General features: G+C 34.7%; 1 protein-coding gene and 1 non-coding gene across 2 annotated transcripts; both read right to left on the bottom strand.

Annotated features, from left to right (window-relative positions):
- Positions 1 to 217: 217 nt before the first annotated feature.
- On the bottom strand, positions 218 to 3670 carry LOC107815559 (putative pyruvate, phosphate dikinase regulatory protein, chloroplastic). The gene is made up of 3 exons (XM_016641170.2): positions 3150 to 3670; positions 755 to 1394; positions 218 to 633 (listed from the first exon to the last, which is right to left on the bottom strand). Exons 1-3 carry the CDS (start codon positions 3570 to 3572, stop codon positions 530 to 532), a joined length of 1167 nt encoding a protein of 388 aa, XP_016496656.1. The 5' UTR covers positions 3573 to 3670; the 3' UTR covers positions 218 to 529.
- Positions 3671 to 16029: 12359 nt separating this feature from the next.
- On the bottom strand, positions 16030 to 16123 carry LOC142165348 (small nucleolar RNA U31b). Its single transcript, XR_012696159.1, has one exon. It is a non-coding gene; the product is annotated as a small nucleolar RNA U31b (small nucleolar RNA).
- Positions 16124 to 19567: the final 3444 nt, after the last annotated feature.

Genomic DNA, 19567 nt, shown 5'->3' with positions numbered 1-19567 from the left:
TGAGTTCGCCGAAGTTTTGTGATTTGAAGTGCCGCTATCACAGAATAGTTATTCCGTTCTATCCTGGGAGGAATTAATCTGCAACTTTGGGCAACTGTGAGGGGATTAAATTACTTAAGGACACACAAGGAAGGAATTTTTTCTGTTTTGTTTTTTTAAACTAACGATTTTCTAGTTTTCTGATTTTGAATACAGTGTTCTAAGTTCCAACAACTCATTTACGAAATGTACATAAGATGCAACTGCATTAGCTATATTCAGAGTTCACATTGTTGCAATATTTACATGAGGTGCAACAGAGGTTTTATTGGAAGAGTTAACTTTTACCTATTAGCATATGAAAACTACGTAGAGCACTGTACGGTACATATAAAGCAAAACGTACGACACCTGTCATACAAAGTTGCTATCGTAGTAAGTTTATTGCTCCGGTGTTGCCAGCCAAAGATGATGTCTTGACTCTTGACTTTCAAGTATTGTCTTTTATTGAAACCCAAGATCTGATGCCTCAATGCTTGAGAACAATAGCTTAATAGCGTTTTGAAATTCTTGGCATTGAACACCTGTTCTTTCTGTCATGGTAAAGTCTTAGAACAATAACTGCCGTTTCTTCAATAGCTTTAGCTGTAACTTCTGCAACCAAATAGAAGAAAAAGAATCATCAAATTCTTGTGCTAATGTATCACACACAATATCAGAGTAACAGAAAACCTTCATCACATATATGCCATATGAAATTTGGGAGGCAAATTACCTATCACTGGCCAGACAGGGTTTTGCGCAAAAATCTTTCCAGCGAATTCCAAATCTTGTTTCACATAATCCATGTCACAATAGTTGGTCTTTATTTCTCCATTAAAACTGAGAGTCTTAGCTCTTGCTCTTCTGATGGATTGCAGAACAACAGGATTTATGGTCAAAGCAAAAACCTTTTCTGGATTAACTTCAAACAGAGTCTTGGGCAAGTCTACATTCATGACAATAGGCACATTAGCTACTTTATATCCTTTCTGTGCTAGATAAATAGACAGTGGTGTCTTCCCAGATCGTGAAACACCCGTTAGAATTATATCAGCCAAGTGCAGGTTTCGTGGCAAGGCGCCATCATCTTGCTTTATGGTAAATTCAATTGCTTCAATCCTTCGGAAGTATTCCTCGCTGAGAGCTTTTTCCCTCCCAGGAGCCCAGCGAGGGAGGCCAGAAGGTGAAACACCAAGATGGCCACCAATCGCCTCTGTAATTGGCCCCAGTACATCGGTAGACGCTACACCCCAGTGTTTACATGCTTGTCTGGCGGATTCAGACATAGAAGGATCAGCTAAAGTATAGACGACCATCGCCCCCTCTTTCGCTGCTTGTTTTATTATCTCCATTAATTGTTCAACATCATCAATCTAGAAGAACGTGATCCATCAAGCGAAAACAGTTCAACACAATAACCAGCAATCTATTTGTACTAGGAAATCTTATTCAACACTAAGCTTAACCATATCTGATGTCAGATCACATCAAATAGTTAGTTAGTCAAATACTTTCAGATAGTAAACATGTTCATTTAGATTTTAGATGGTACAAAAAGAAAACAAGATCATATTGCCTTTTTCACATGAATCTTTCATATCAAGTTTACTATTGTATAACTCAGGCAATACAAAAGAAAATACATATCAATAGCAGCTCCAAGAAAGAAAATAACTTGTATGCTCAAGTTGGGGTTGAGATCCCCTCCGGTAAAGTTTTGTCCAGATTTTTTCAATAGGGCTTTAGATGGTTGCCATATGTACAATAAAAAATTTAATGGTGTTGATTTATTTAATCTACAATCAAAGAGACAAAGACTAACTAGAGTATAAGCCCTGGGTTAATTAGATACCGTCCCTGTCATTTTGAGTTCATGACCATTGTTTGGCTCCCAGCTTTTTCCTTTTATTCTATTACGGGAACCCTCCAAAGACTCGCTATCACTTAAAAACAAAAGCTTGCAGTTCAAAAAAGTAATATAAGAAATGGGATTATACACCAGTGCTTGCAACCTAATCTTAGGTGTCGAATATCAACTTGTATCATCAGTTTGTCAACAAAGAATGCCAATTTATTGTGTTTTCAATTGCTTTCACTCAAAGAGGTCGCAACAAACCATACTTACCAAATACTCATTGCCAATTAAATTTATTAGTTGCAGAATTTTGATTTGCCACCTGAACTTGTAAATTTATGTGATATGTAGAAAGAAATTACTGACAGTTAATATATAAGTTCAGGAAAAAAGGAGAGGTATTAAGTGTGTCATTTTAGGTTTAGCAACCTTGCTAGAGTATTATAGTAGCTTGCTAATAAAGGAATACGTACAATAACATTTCTTGTGGAATGAAAGTAGAAGCTGGGGGTTAGACAATGGTAACGATGATAGCTAGGCATTGTATATAATTGACCCACATCTTATACTCTAGTTACTCTTTGAGTAGGTTAAATAAATCAACACCATTAAAATTCTTATAGTACATGTGGCAACCATCTAAATCCCTATTGGAAAAAACTGGATAAAACTTTACTGGAGGGGATCTCAACCCCTCAAGTTGTAGCCATTCTCATGGAATCTTTCATATCAAGAGATATGCACCGATATTGAAAAGAGCAAAATTTTTGCTCTATCATTAAATCTTAACACGTGATAGTAGGTTAGTTATCATTTTTACCACACTACCAATTTATATTTGCCACTGTAATTACTTAATAAGTGACCTGATTATATAAGTATGTTGCACACCGTCATTACATAGATGTTAAGCTCTAATATAACGGATTTAAGTTATATGCATTGTCAGTGTAATGAGTAAATCTTAACCTGTCATATTAAGTTAGCTATTATTTTTACTAGATTACCAATAAATATTTATCAAGAGATTTACCTGTAATTACTTAATAAATTACTTGATTATATAAAATATTTTATTCAGTGCGTATAACTTATCGCTAATGCAAAATACAGAAGTATTTACGTTATACGCACGGATAATTACAGCGTAGTTTGCTTGTTTTCTTATTAAATAGAGTTACATGCAATATTCTTAACTGATGTAAATATTTTTTTACTCAATGCACAAAACTTAAAGTCAATTAATCCCAAGCAGATAAAAGGACAAACTTACCCCAGAGAACAAGTGAGTATTCACAGGACAAACCCGATCAACTAAGCAATAATCAAACTGTCCTAACGCCGCGTTAACGGCGTGTTCCGCCGTCCATCCAGTTCCATCAGACACCATAAATATCGACTTCCCTCCTCCGTTACCCTCCGTTTCACTCTCCGAACCGGACCCACTCCCACGTTTAGGAGACGTAGGCAACTCAAATTCCTCTTCACCCCGAACCGGCGAACCGGAGTTGGTGCGTAATTCAACAGACCGGTCTAATTTCCTTCCGGACCGGATGCTTCGAGCTCTGGACCACCGGTTTAGCTGAGGACTAGTTTTAAATTTTCGAACCTGTGGCTGAGTCAGTTCATCGGAAGCTTCAGAACTCGCCGGAGGAGATGGGCTACTGGACATGACTAAGCTAGAAGAACAAATCATTTTTTCGAATTTGATGTTTACTATCGCTGAATCTAAAGTCGGTGTTTTGTTGATCTTCTGATTCTGAATATGCAATATGAAAACGCCTTCACAGTTGAGATTTTTTTGGGGTTCCAGAAATCAAAATGGGCTGGGTCGGCCCAATATCTTTGCGATCTAACTATTCTAATTTGGCCCATGTTTTTATTTTATTTTCGTTTAGGAATTTTTACATTTCAATGTCATATAGTAAACTATATTACCCTCCATGCTTAATTTTTAATATAATTATCTTTTACATACCTAATTATCATATATGTATATTTTAGGGGATTTAATGGTATTAATTAATCTCCTAATTTAATTCTACCGTATATTCCCACTCCCCCCAAGTTTCTCTCCAAATCCCACCCCCTTACCCATGTATCAAACCACACCCCATAATTTCCTCTTCAATCACCCACTATTCCTCTTCTAAAACCAGCGAAACTCTGTAACATCTTCACCATTGACAACTATTAAAAAATTTTGAAATTTTGAATTCGAATTTGGGCTTTCAAAAGACATTGTTTGTTTGGATTGGATGTTGTTACAAAGAATTGAGAATTCTCTCTACGTCTCTCTCTATCTCTCAATCCCAAATTTCAGTAATATAAAGCAAAGGAAAAGAGAGCAGCAATTCCACCATTGACAGCCATTAAAAAGCTTTGAAGATTTGAATTCGAATTTGGGTTATCAAAAATCATTATTTGTTTGGATTGGGTGTTGTTGCAAATAATTGGGAATATGGTTTGGAGTTTATAATCTTAATTTTGAGGGGTTTTGGTGAAGATTAGATTTAGTTTTGGCTTAATTTCAGATTGAAACTCGAAGAAGAAGAAGAAGAAGAAGAAGAAGAAGAAGAAGAAGAAGAAGAAGAAGAAGAAGAAGAAGAAGAAGAAGAAGAAGAAGAAGACATGACATACATTATATTGCAGAAATCATAGTAAAATTGTAGAAAAATTATAGAAAAATTGTATTCTATTGTTTATTTATTTTTCTTTTATTCATTTAACTATTGTATGAAAGTTGAACAACATTGTATAAAAATTATATTTAAGTTGTATAGTATTGTAGTCATATATAACTGAGTAGAAATAATGTATGAAAATTGTAGATAAGTTGTATAATATATAATTAGTTGTATGAAATTTGTTTTTACTATGTATAAATCAGATACAAAATATACAAAAGACATATTGTATAAAGTTTGTATTTAAGTTGTATGTTATTGTAGTTGTATTTAACTGGGTAGAAATAATGTGTGAAAGTTGTAGATAAATTATATAATCTATAATTAGTTGTATGAAATTTATTTTTACTATGTATAAATTAGATACAAAAGACATATTGTATAAACTCTGTATAAAAATTGTATTTAAGTGGTATTATATTAGAGTTGTATATAACTGAGTAGAAATAATGTATGAAAATTGTAGATAAATTGTAGATAAGTGGTATAATATATAATTAGTTGTATGAAATTTATTTTTACTATGTATAAATCAGATACAAAATATACAAAAGACATATTATATAAATTTTGTATAAAATTTGTATTTAAGTTATATGTTATTATAGCCGTATTTAAATGGGTAGAAATACAGAATTCTAGTTGTTTGTATAATTTATATTTAAGGGACAAGTTGTAACATGACAGATCGAGGGAGATGTGCACAAATAGCCACTAACAGCACCTGTCTTTATTTTAAAACCAGTGTTTTAAATGTTTTTAGTCTTTATCCACTAGTTTAATAAACTTATACCTGACTGGACGAAAATACCCTTCTGCTATAACTTATACCTGTCTTTAGTCTTTGGTAGACACGGATATGGATGTCATAGTAGTTTGTGGGTAAATATGTCAGAGAAGGATGTGTAACTGGCGCGCTCTGAAGATTTATAGATTGTGAGGACTCAAAGTAATATAAACTACGTACAATTTATTTGAGCTTCTAAGGAGGAGGTTGTTAAAATGAGGTAACTTTAAACACAAAGTTAAGGACTCCCTGTCCTGAACTTTTGAACGTGCAATTCAAACTTAAGGACTGTCTGTCTTTAACTTTTGAACCTGCATTTCAAACTTAAGGACTCATGTTCTTAACGTTTGAACTTTGAACTCAAAGTTAAGAACTGCATGTCCTTAACTTTTGAACGTATTATTCAAACTTAAGGACTGTCTTTCCATAACTTTTTAACCTGCAAGTCAAACTTAAGGACTCTTGTCCTAAACTTTTGAACTTGAAACTCAAAGTTAAGGACAAACAATCCTTAAGTTTTGAACTTGAAACAATAACTTAAGGACTGACTGTCCTTAAGTTTTGAACTTGAAACTATAAGTTAAGGATTGCATGTCCTTAACTTTTGAACCAGCTGAAACTCAAAGTTAAGGACAGAAAGTCCTTAAGTTTTGAAGTTGAAACAATAACTTAAGGACTGTCTGTCCTTAAGTTTTGAACTTGAAACTATAAGTTAAGGACTGTCTGTCCTTATCTTTTGAACCTGCGTGTCAAACTTAAGGACTCCTGTCCTTAACTTTTGTAAAGTTGAGGACAGACAGTCCTTAAGTTTTGAACTTTGAACTCAAAGTTAAGGACTGTCTGTCCTTAACTTTTGAACATGTAATTCAAAGTTAAGGACAGAAGTCCTTAGGTTTTGAACTTGAAACTATAAGTTAAGGACTGTCTGTCCTTAACTTTTGAACCTGCATATCAAACTTAAGGACTCATGTCCTTAAATTTTAATCTTTGAACTCAAAAGAAACAAAAACAAGGTAAGAAGAAAGAAATTTTGAAAATTCAGACATCTGCTCAAAAATTTGAACATACAGAATTTAGCAAATAAGTATTGAGGATGATGTCATTCATAAATATTTTTGTTAGTGTTAGTACAGTGTAAGGCTTACTTACCCAGTGACATCATATACTATATACCCAGTGACTGAAGCAACAAAGCCAAAGAAAAGCTCAACTACTACACTATATATTAATAGGGAAACCGAAATCCAGAAAATCCTTTTGAACTTTGACCACGAGCTAATTTGGCTGCAACTTCATCATTATGATAATTCTCTGTCTTTGCATATTGTTGATGAAAATTGGACGATTTTGGAGGGCTTTTCCCACTGAGGTGTTGAACTATAGCTCGAAATTCAGAAGGGTTTTTCACATTTACCATTATTGCGCTTGATATATACTTCACCTTCATCACTTCTTTCTTTTTGCAGAAGGGTTTGGGAATATAACCATTGAAGAAAGGGTAAAACTGTCTTTTTCCTATTAATAGTGGCTATTTTTGCTGAGCATTATAATTAGTGGATAAAAATTAAAGATCCCCTTAATTAGTGGCTACTACACGCCATTTTTACACAGACCGAGGACGATGTCCGAGAAAGCATGTAAAACTAGCTATTTTGGGAACTTTTAGTTGGTTTAACAAAGGCCAAACCAAATTTCCATCAAGTGACCCTTTTTCTTTTAGTTTTAATCAGCTCCATCAAGTAGAGCTGTGGAGAACATAAGCAATTCCAAACAGCTTGACAATATTAAGCCCGGTTTGGCCATACATTTTGGCAAGTTTTTTTCAAATTTTTTTTGAAAACATTGTTTGTCCATAGATTAGTGATCTGTTTTTGAAAAATTTCTGAAAATATTTTTCAAGTTTTCAAAATCTAGTTTATGGTAAATTTTGGGTGAAAATCAAGTTCCTACTCACAAAACTTCAAAAAAAATTTCAAATAAAATGCATGTCCAAACATAATTTCAACTTCCAAAAATTATTTTTCAAAACTACTTCAAAAATTATTTTTTCAAGTTTCAACTCAATCTATGTCCAAACGCTAGCTAAGATGCTGGAAGCAGAAATTTTGAAGTTGAAAATAAAACTGAAATAAGCAGCAGCTGGGTTTTTGACAAAACCTTCAATTGAAAAAATATTGGTAAAAGTTCACAAAAGTAAATTCTTATAATAAAATCACATTATATCTTGAATTAATAAACACGCCCAAACGACCAGAATTCTGATGTGTCTACCTCTTTGAAAAGTAGAGAAAGAAAGATCCACGTTACATATGAGCGGAAACATAAGGAAAGAGAAGAGGAGAATAAAAAAAGAAAAGGATGTAACTAAATCCCTTAATTGAAGACACTAATAAGGGATTGAGAGTCTTTTAAGGTGGAATGTATATATTTTGTAAATAAAACTTATGTAAGCAGGGTAATTTATTAAACATGAACATTTATGGTAATAAATTTTTCAATAGTGTATAGGAATGAAAAATTCTCTTTTGTTTATCATTCGTCAAAATCCGCTATCTCAACTAAGGACTTTTTAGCTATCTGTACTACATTAATATAACCCCCATAGATATGTTATTACTTAATTATATTTGCATATACAATTTATTATGTATATGTAAAATAATAAATTAGACTCCAATCTTACTTATATTAGACTTCATTCTTCTCTGTTTTTCTTCTCTATAGTGATATTTCTCTCTTAGTTCCTCTTCGACTCGGCTTTTGTCGATCAACATGCTCGAGGCTTTGAAGATTGGTGAAAAAAATAATTTAACTGGTTAAATGTCATAGAAAACAAGCATGAAGCACCAATACAAATGGGTTGCCAGAACCTTTTTTTTAGATGAATCAAGATTACAAGACATTGTCAACAAGAGTGGTGTTTGGAACTAAATCGAAACTAATTGACCACGTATAATTGAAACTAAACTGAAGTTGATCGGGTATACATGAGCTTAATCCATTAAAAAACTTAGAAGCTTTGAATTCAAAAATCGAAATTTGCAAACTTATTATTTGTTTGGATTGAATGTTGTTGCAAATGACTGGGAATATTTTTTGGAGTTTATTCTCAATTTTGAGAGAATTTGGTGAAAATTCGAGGTGGTTTTGGTTGGAATTTTAGATAGAAACTCGAAAAAGAAGACATAAGTAAATTGTATATATTTTGTAGGTCGAGTATGGAATTGGTATATAAAATATCTACAACTTACATAATTGTGTATTAGTTATATATAAATTGTAATATTTGATCGAATTATGTACAAAAAATTTGTATTTAAATTGTAGATTTTGACCGAATTCGCATATATTTCATTAAAAAAATTTAGTTACCTTCTGTAAATATGAAAACTTAGATAAAATTAGATAGATAAGCTTAAAATAAAGTTCCCTCAAGCGCTGCATAACCTTATCTATAAGGAAGCACATTCTATTAAGAATTTCTCCATTTGCTAAACTTAAATCCAGGGGGGCTTGACATAATATGGGGTCTAAGGCAAAAACAAAAAGTGAGGCCTAAAATTTTGTAACTTTTTTTTTACTCTTATAATTTATCAAAATCAAAAGAAGTTATAATCAATTTTAATTATTGCCAATGTTCAATCAATTTGTTTCATCTCTCTTATGTTATTATGTTGAACTTTATTGATTTAGTTTTGAAAAACTTTTTCAATCGAGGCAACTGATATAGAACACGGTAATTGAATTAACACTTTTTATCTGATTGAATTTGCCAATTTAGAATATTCTTCTACTTATATAGTTTCTGTTAACACTTTTAATTCTAAATATATGTTGAAACAAATAATATTGTAGTAACTATAATGTTTCAAGAGTCATTCAATGTTATGGACGAATTTTAATAGTTACTTATCAAAGTAGCTTGAAAATGTCTACAAAGACACTCAAAGAATTAAGAAAAATTATTCTAAACTAACATTATAAGAAGATCGATTTAAGTTGAGACGAATTAAAGACATGAAACAACTAGTAACTACAATTTAAGATGTGTAAAACTTTTAGTTATAACTATTTTAACCAAATAATTTAAAAATTCTATCAGTAGTGCATAATTATTAAATAGTATATATATATATATATATATATATATATATATTGAGAGAGATTTTGGGGCCCGCTTAAATCCAAGACCTCGGTTAAGGATAGAGGGGTCCAATCCATTTCACCATTTGAGTAATGGTTTAGTAATGAAAGATTTATAGTATAAATATTTGTCCCTGTACTGAATAATAATGTATAACTTATTATGTAGCGGATATTAATGTGTAAATTACTACAAAGACACGTACATGAATATAAACGTATCTGTGAAGAAGCAGCTGTGGTTTTTTTTTTCTCTTCTTCTATGAAGTTTTGGATTAACTTTAACTATTTTTAACTATAAAAAGTTGTAATTTAATTTGCTGTACTTCCTGTGTAGTTATATGTATTGCTTTTGTTTCTGTTTATAAATATTCTCTGTTTGTTTCATGAGTCTGCATTTACAGACCTTTTAAGTTCGTAGATTCCGTTTTATTAGCTAAAATTGGGCATCAAAGTTTACTGTATTTACCATACCCTCCATGTAGGGTGGCGAACGGGCGAGTCAAATTGAAGATGGACGGATAATAAATGAGTAATGCAAAAAACGGACAAATTATCCTATCCGACCCATATTTAATACGTATAGAAAACGAATTAACTGGCGGATAATATGAATATCCATATTATCCATGGCTTCTTGAATATGATCACTTTCGGGAGAATTTCTAGTCTCCCAAACTTGAGAAACACCCAATTTGAGGCTTTACAAATGTAAAAGTTAAACCTATTAGTTATCCACTTGGTTATCCATTTTCTAAGTCAATAATATGGTTCTTATTCATATTTGACCCGTTTTTAAAAAGTTCATTATCTAACCCATTTTTTAATGGATAATATGGACGTATAACTGTTTTCTTTTAACCATTTTGTCACCACTACCTCCATGTATTATTAGTTGCTCCATCGTATTGCTGTTTAGATTATAATGTAATCTCATTTAGTACAAGACTGCTTAGGCTTGAGTAACTTAATCACGTCCAGACATATATGTGAGATCAAGACCATGCCTACTTATTAAGTACATCTATAAAACGGTATGCCAGTGCATTAAGCTTTTTGCTAGAGATTAGTAGAAAGGTTGATCAGATCATATAACACTTATTCACGCAGTCTTAGCAATTAGATTTCATGATATGTATCGCAATTATTGACACAATTTAATTTCAAAATTAGATTGCAATGTTGCTCTTACTTCTGATTGCAATAGATCGTTTTAAACATGATTTAGATTTATCTTGTCAAGATTATGAGCTCTGAGTGAGCTCTACTCCTCCTTCAGTGGAGGTTTCAGAACATTCTAGAATGCGTATTTCGAAAAGAGAGAAATGAGCAGTGAGGAGTCTCTGATTTGAAAAAATGAAACTCAAATCATCTATTACTAAGTATTATTCTCTTTATACACATAAGCAACAAAGAGTACAACTAAACTGATAGCTGGAACCTAACTAATGCTATGCTGACTCAGCAGTGTATATACAAGTGTAATACAAGTGTGTATAAATATAGAATATAATCTCAATACCCTCCCTCAAGTTGGAGGTGAAGTAATCACAGCCAACTTGCCAAGAACAGAGGAATGTTTCACCCTAGTGAGTGCTTTAGTGAGAACATCTGCCAGTTGCTCTATAGTGCCAATGTGATGCAGGGAAATGAGGCCCTCCTGAAGCTTGGTGCGCACAGAATGGCAATCCACTTCAATGTGTTTTGTTCGTTCATAGAATACAGGATTCCTCGCAATGTGTAGAGCAGACTGGCTATCAGAATGTATATATATAGGCAAGGAGACAGGAACAATGAGCTCTTCAAACAACTTGTGCAACCATACTAGCTCATGCACCACCTTCCTAAGTGCTCTGTACTCTACTTCTGCTGAGGACAAGGAAATGGTTTCCTATTTCTTAGACTTCCAACTCACAGGACTACCTCCTAGAAGGATTATGTAATCAGACACAGACCTCCTAGAATCAGGGCAAACTGCCCAGTCAGAATCACAGTAAGCAGTGATGGAAAGATCAAATGCATTGCTGAAGTACAGGCCCAATGTAGGATCTTTCTTTGAGGTACCTCAACATGTATAAGCTGCATGTAGATGAGGTTCCTGGGGTCTTGCATAAATTGACTCAAATGTTGGACCCTATAGGCTATATCCAATCTAGTGTTTGTAAGAAAATTCAACTTCCCAACCAATCTTCTATAGAAAGTAGGATCAGATAAAGGAGAGCCCTCAAGGAGAGATCAGGATGGTTGAGTGCAGGCAATCATATTCTTTCAGAAGGTCCAGAATAAATTTTCTCTGTGAGATAATAATAATACCATCTTCCTTGTAAAGGACCTCTAGTCCTAGAAAATAATGCAGTTGTCCCAAATTTTTTATTTTGAATATGTCATGTAGGAAAGCTTTGAGCTGACTAATTTCTTCTAAATCAATCCCTATGAGGAGAACATCATCAACATAAACTGCTACAAAAAAAGTTGAAGAACCCTGCTTTTTGAAGAACATGGAATAATCATGCATGGAATGTGTGTATCCTCTTGTGTACAAAGCCTCGGTCAATTTATCATACCACTTCCTACTGGCTTATTTTAGCCCATAGAGGGACTTGTTCATCTTGTAGACCAAGTTTGGGGACTTCAGCTTAAGCCCTGGTGGAGCATTCATGTAGACTTCCTCATGCAGATCTCCATGGAGAAAAGCATTATTTACATCTAATTGGTAAATCTGCCATCTCTTCTTAGCTGCAATGGCGATTAAGGATCTGAAAGTGGTCATCTTGACCACAGGAGAAAAGTTCTTGGTGTAACCTATTCCAGCTTGTTGTGTGTACCCCTTCACAACTAGTCTGGCTTTGTACCTTTCTATGCTACCATATGCTTTGTGTTTTACCTTGTACAACCACCTACAACCAATGACATGTTTACTCCTTTGGCAAAGGGACCAAGTCCCAGGTATTGTTGGCATATAAGGCCTCAAACTCTTGAGTCACGGGCTCACGGCACTCTGCCAAGCAGGATACATGGTTGCCTCTTCATATGAAGTTGGCTAATATTTCTTACAATATGCTAACTATTAGGGTGCAAGTCAGTAGGAATAACATGGTTATTTTTTGAAAACAAAGCATGGAGGCAAAAAATATAATTACATTTCAAATTGGGTAGATTACATACATAATTATTCAAATGAGAGGGGATTCTTGATGTGGGAAGATGGAAGTGTTCAGTGTGAGTTTACGATTCAGAGGAAGGGGATGTACTAGAAAGAGAAATGAGCGACATATCAGGTAGAGGAGTTGTGGTGCTGGAGGAAGAAAGGGGGGACTGATCTGTGTCCCTTTGATCAGTGGTAGAAGCTGCAGGAGAAATAATAGTGTAATTAGGTAGGTGATCTGTAGAAGAAAATGTAGGAAAGTATGGGGGTAGATTTTGTACATCTGAATTGAAAGTGAAAGGGAAAATGGTTTCATGAAATAAGACATCCCTGGAGACAAAGATTTTCTTAGTGGCTAGACTTAGTACTTTGTAACCTTTTGTCCCAAATGGATAACCTACAAATACATGTGGAGTGGCTCTTGGTTCAAATTTGTCCCTGAAGGGTTTGGGCATGGTATGATAACACAAACAACCAAAGCTTCTCAAGTGGGAGTAGGTTGGATTCTTGTCATACAAGAGTTCAAAATGACATTTATTCTTTAGAAGAATTGTTGGTAACCTATTGATTAGAAAGGTTGCTGTAAAGACACACTTTTCCCAATATTTTAGTGGTAATTTGGACTGAAAAAGAAGTGCCCAGGCAACTTCAAGAAGGTATTTGTGTTTTCTTTCCACCACCCCATTTTGTTGGGGTGTATAAGGACATGTTTTCTGGTGATTTATACCTTTTGATTGAAAGAAAGAAGAAGCTTCATTGCTAGTGAATTCTAGGCCATTATCTGTCCTTACATACTGAACATTGGTTTTGAATTGGTTCTCTACCATATTTACAAAAATTTATGATTTGAAGAGCATTGCTTTTACAGCTTAGAAGATATGTCCAAGTTGACCTACTGTAGTCATCCACTAAGGTGAAGAAATACTTGAAATTATTGTGTGTTGCTACATGATATGGGCCCCATAGGTCAACATGAAGAAGTTCAAAGATTTTTATAGTACTGGTTATTTTTTTGGGGAAAGGGAGTCAAGAGTGCCTGGCCATGGGACAAATGGAACAAATAAATGGTTGTCTAGGAGAGAAAGATGCATGTATAGTAGGAATGCCTTTCATTTTATTGAACGGTACATGACTAAATCTATAATATCACAGAAGATCCACATTATCCCTAAGAGAGGTAGAAGAAAGCAGAGTAGAAGCACTATCTTTATTATTGCAAATGAAATTATTTACAGTAGGGTGGTCGGAATTGGATAGACAGTGTACTGCATTCATATCAATAGCATGACTGGACAAGCAAGAAAGTGCACACTTTTAAAATAGAAAAGACCTTTCTTGAGACATTGAGAACATAGAAAGTAATGTCCATCATACATCTTACCAATCTCTAGAGGCCTCTTCAGTAAAAGGGCCTGCAGTAGACAAGAAGTATTAGAAAATGAAGCAACACATTTGAGATGCACTGCAAATGAACTAATGGAGACTAGATTAAACTTGAAGGATGGTATAAACATGACTTTATGTAAGATGATTTTGGGGGCTAGATGTACATTTCCTATGTGGGTTACTTTAACTTTGTAACCATTTGGCAATTTAATAAGCAAGGAATATGGTAGATTTATAATATTTTGTAGGTGAGTTTTATCGAAAATCATGTAATGTGAAGCTCCTGAATCTAATATCCACAAGTCAGCTTTTGCATTGAAACATTTCCATGATGGATTATCAAAATCAATGAAAGAAGTGCAAGCAATCATACCTGCAAAATTCATAGAAGCTCCACTAGAAACACTTGAAGTGCCTTCTCCTCCATTTCCAACTTGAAAATGCTACAGTAAACTGAGAATTTGTCCATATTGTTCCTTTGAAAGGCTCATGTTCTGATTGTCTCCCTGATGTTCTGGTTCAACTACTTTAGTTGAAAACATGTCTGATGACAATCCCTGCACACTTGCAACTGCATTTGCCACAGTGCTCTTCCCCTTGTTGGAGTAGCATCTGTCTTTGGTATATCCTGGTCATCTGCAGTGGTCACAAAATGGCCTAGGCCAGTTGTTTGAAGTCTGATTCCCACCAGGTGAGTAATTTGTCTTAAAGGTTCTTCCCCCTACATTGAAATTCGACGCAGAAGAATCAAAAATCAATTGATTTCTAGGCTTGAATTATCTCTGCTTATCCTCCTGTATCAGCAAAGAAAATGCATGTGCCATATAAGGCAATCCGTTCATCATGAGAATGCTTCCCTGAATAACTGTGTAAATCTCGTTAAGTCCCATTAGAAACTGTATGAGTCTTCTATACTTCTCTGCCTTGTGCATGTTTTCCTTTGCTCCACAAGTACACACACAACTACAATGAGTTTTAGCACTTAATGTGTTCAACTCTTCCCAGAGTTTCTTCATTTTTGTATAATAACCTGCGATGTCAAGCACTCCCTGACTCAAATTATTAATCTCCTTATGGATTTGATACAATTTAGCTCCATTCCTCTGATCATATCGATCCTCCAATTCCTTCCACAATTCAACAGAATTATTTACATATTCAACGATGTCTGCAATGTCCTTCGCTAAAGAGTTCAGAATCCATGAAGTAACCATGTCATCACCTCTCCCACTGACGAAACTGTTGAGAGGTCACATAAGGCCTTACACACTCTCCATTCATAAAACCTAGCTTACTTTTCACTGAGAAGGACCCTAACACTACTTTTCTCCAAGAGCGATAACCAACTCCATCAAAAGGAACAGGTACTAAAGTAGAACCCCGACTGTCAGATGGATGAATATAGAGTGGATTAGTTGTATCAATTACCGTTTGTGTGGTCGCTGCCGTTTTCGCTTCGTCGATTTGATCCAGAATCGTCATGAGAATATTGAATCAGTTGGATTTCTGCTCACCTAACCGGAATTAAGCTCAGAAACCGCTATTCACTAACAATTGTTGGTGGATGTGTCGATTCAGAACTTTTCCCCAAATTGTTTGTTTGTTAAAAAAACCCTAGATTACTCTGTGATTGAAAACAGAAGAACAGAAAGTAGATTCAACGGCATGATCGATGAGGAAGACCTCCGCTCTGATATCGTGTCAAGATTATGAGCTTTGAGTGAGCTGTACTCCTCCTTCAATGGAGGATTCAGAACATTCTAGAATGCGTATTTCGAAGAGAGAGAAATGTGCAGTGAAGAGTCTCTGATTTGAGAAAATGAAACTCAAATCATCTATTAGTGAGTATTGTCCTCTTTATACACATAAGCAATAAAGAGTATAACTAAACTAACTAAGCTGATAGCTGGAACCTAACCAATGTTTTGCTGACTCGGCAGTGTATATATAAGTATAATACAAGTGTGTATAAATATAGAATATAATCTCTATGTATCTTTTATTAAAATCAGATATAATGAGTCAATCACCGGTTTTGAATTTTCAGCCAAAGATGCAATGCAAGTAAAGATGGGTCGACAATAACTATCCTTAGTTTCCCTCTCAGTAACAACACATTCAGCAAAAACAAAATATGGGAAAGTTGAAAAGGGAAGTGAAAAAATGGGATAAAACAGAAACAAATAGGGTTTTTACTGAACCGACGGCCTCTCTCTTAGTGTGACTCTCTTGTATCTAATCATTACTAAGTTTATGGATGCGTGATTATTAAGTTTATGGATGCGTTTTTCAATAACTCAATCATAGTCCGTACAATGACATGCAAGTATTTTTTTAAAAAATTTTGAAGTTTCAAGTCGTTTTTTTTTTTACCCTTCATGTAGCTCTTGTTACGATTTGTTATAAGTTTAAAATTCAAAATCCAAACTTGCAAATTGTAATGTAACGTATTAAAAATTTACAAAATTTAAAATTTATACTTAATAAAGTTTGTGGCTTTGAGCTTTTATGATTCTTGTCTTTAATTTAAACTTTGTCTCCAAATCACACTTTATTATTTTGTATATTTAAATTTACATAAGCAATTTCACCACAAAAAAAACATTGGAATTTTTTCCTATAGATACATACATAATAGTATAATTGTTTACTTGCTTTAGCTAGATATTCGGGTTATCAAAAATTAGTGAAATCTTTTTTCACAAAATATATACAATCTGATAATGAAATACAACTTACATATAAATTGCATGCAACTTGCTACAAGACTGTTGTTGTATACAATCCGGTACAAATATACAACTTATATATTGCGACAATTATATAGATGTATTTATTAAGTATGTCGTATGTGTGTTATTATATATGTCCAGTGATACAACTAACATACAACCAGTATACATTTAATATATAACTTATATACAAATTACATATAACTTGCACGCAAAGTTGTTGTTGTATTGTAACGACCCGACTAGTCGTTCTGAGCAATTGCGCCCAGTTCGGCAGTTTGAGGTCAAGAGCAGCTTCACATTATGTATATCGACTTGGGTGCATGGTTGGATTCAGTTTTCAGATGAATCGGAGTCGAATTGGAAAGAAGGAATATAGTTCTAGAAGTTTAAGCGGAGAGAATTGGACCGGAATTTGACTTTTGAGTAAACGGCTCCGGAATAAGTTTTGGATGATGTCAGTAGCTTCGTATGGTGATTTTGGACTTGGGCGTGTGTTCGAATTTGGGTTTGGAGGCCCGTAGGGTAATTTGTCGCATTCTGGTTAAAGTTGGAAAAGTTGAAGTTTGGAAAATGGAGAGGTTTGACCCATAGTTGACTTTTATGTTATCGAGGTTGGAATGTGATCCAAAAGTTCGAACAGCTCTGTTATGTCATTTGGGACTTGCCTGCAAAATTTGGTGTCGTTTGGAGTTGATTTGATATGGTTCGAACGTTTGGTTACAATTCTAGAGGTTTTTGAAGTTCATAGTGATTTTCATGCGTTTGGGCATGTGATTCGTGGTCTTAGCGATGTTTGAAGTGATTTGAGAGTGGGGCTAAGTTCGTATGATGTTATGGGATGCGTTGGTACATTTGGTTGAGGTTCCGGGGGCCCAGATGAGTTTCGGGGTAAATTTTGAGCGAGTCCGGGCATTTCGGTACACTGAGATGGTTCTGGCACTTTTGGAAGCGCGGATCGCACCAAAAATATGCGGACCGCACTAAATTTTTGCGGACCTCAGTGCGGATCGCACAATTTGGTGTGAGGCCGCACATCAAGATGTTCTGCAGGATTGCTGGTCCGAATTTGGAAGGTTATATCTTTTGATCTATAAGGAATTTTGAAATGATTTAAAAACGAAAGTTGTAGCTCTTCGTAAAAGTAAAGAAATTGCAATTTTGACATTTGTAGAGAAAGTTATGGCCAAAATACTAAAGCTTGTCGCTACAGTCAACATTCTCCGCGGTCAACGGTGATGGACCTGGACCGCGGTCAGCGATGGTTTTTGTGCGGTGAGCAGTGATGGAAATCTGTGAGGTGCACTATAAATACGAGGTTTAGAGTTTCATTTCATATTTTGACCTAGAGAGCTCGGATCTTGGAGATTTTTCGAAGGATTTTCAAGAAATTCATTGGGGTAACTGATTCTAACTCGGATTTAGCTAGAATATATGAATCTATCATTGAATTCACATTTGATTCGTGATTTGGGATGGAATTTGAGAAAAATTGTGAAATCTTTCAAAAATGTAAAATGATGATTTGAAGGACCAAATGGTATCGGAATTGAATAATTTTTGTATTGGTGAACTCGTATCGAAATGAGTATTTGATTTTTGTAAATTTTGTCGGGTTCCGAGGTGCGGGTCCGGTGAGTTGACTTTTGTTGACTTTTTACAAATTGTATAAGAATCAATTTTTTGTTAATTGGAATTATTTTCTCTTGCATTGTTAGATGTATTCAAGTCATTTTTGGCTAGATTGAGCTGAGCATTGATGAATTGGTAAAGGAAAAGCTAAATTGAGTATTGAATTGGCCGGATTGAGATAAGTATCTTGCCTAACCTTGTGTGGGGGACTTCTCCTTAGGAATTGAGTCTTCTATGCTAATTGTAGTCCATGCATGCGAGGTGACGAGTGTGTGCTCAGACTTATTTGTAAAAAATTTGCTTCTAGGGTTTTTAGGTCCTTATGTGGAAAGTATCTCGTTATGATTGGGTTTCCTAATTGCTTAAATTACCTCTATATGCTTCATATGGCGTTATTAGCTCTCCTTTAATTCTTACGTGTTACATAGACCCTTAATTGCCTTAATTGAAGTGATTGTCTTCCTTATTGTTTTGATACTTCTTGATTGTGAGTTTATCTATGACTTCGTGCAAATATGTTACATGTCCAATTGTTGTGGTTACCGGTGTAGTTATCACGTGCTTATTATGTCTTGTTGTTTGTTGAGGTTATCGTGCTTCTTGGTTTTTCTGTGACTCTTATTATGTACATATTGTTTCCCTTGCTGGGATATTGTTGTTATACTATTGTTCCCTTGTCGGGATGTTATTATTTACGATATTGTCTCTCTTGCCGGGATGTTGTTGTTATACTCTTGTTCCCTTGCCGGGATTCTTTTATGATTGATGATGATTTGTAAATGGGAGCGGATTGCACGCCTGCAACAAGATATGTGAAATGGGATCGGGTTGCACGCCTGCAACGAGATATATGAAATGAGATCGGGTTGCACGACTGCAACGAGATATATGAAATGGGATCGGGTTGCACTCCTGCAACGAGATATATGATATGGGAGCGGGTTGCACACCTGCAACGAGACATGAGAAATGGGATCAGGTTGCACGCCTGCAACGAGATATGAAATGAAAGTGAAATTTTGTGTTTGTTTTCCTTATCCTTGTTAGTAATTGGATTTTGGTGCCGTGCACCTTCGGTTTGCTATGTTTATTTGTTGTTAACAATTCAAGTGTTCTAACTATTCAGATTTCTTTACCGATGTGATCCTTTGTGAAGGAACCCCACCATGTTTTCAATAC

This window comes from Nicotiana tabacum, chromosome 1 (assembly GCF_000715075.1).
Source record: "Nicotiana tabacum cultivar K326 chromosome 1, ASM71507v2, whole genome shotgun sequence".
In the NCBI taxonomy this organism is placed as follows: Eukaryota; Viridiplantae; Streptophyta; class Magnoliopsida; order Solanales; family Solanaceae; genus Nicotiana; species Nicotiana tabacum.
This window is presented reverse-complemented; position numbering and strand designations above follow the sequence as displayed.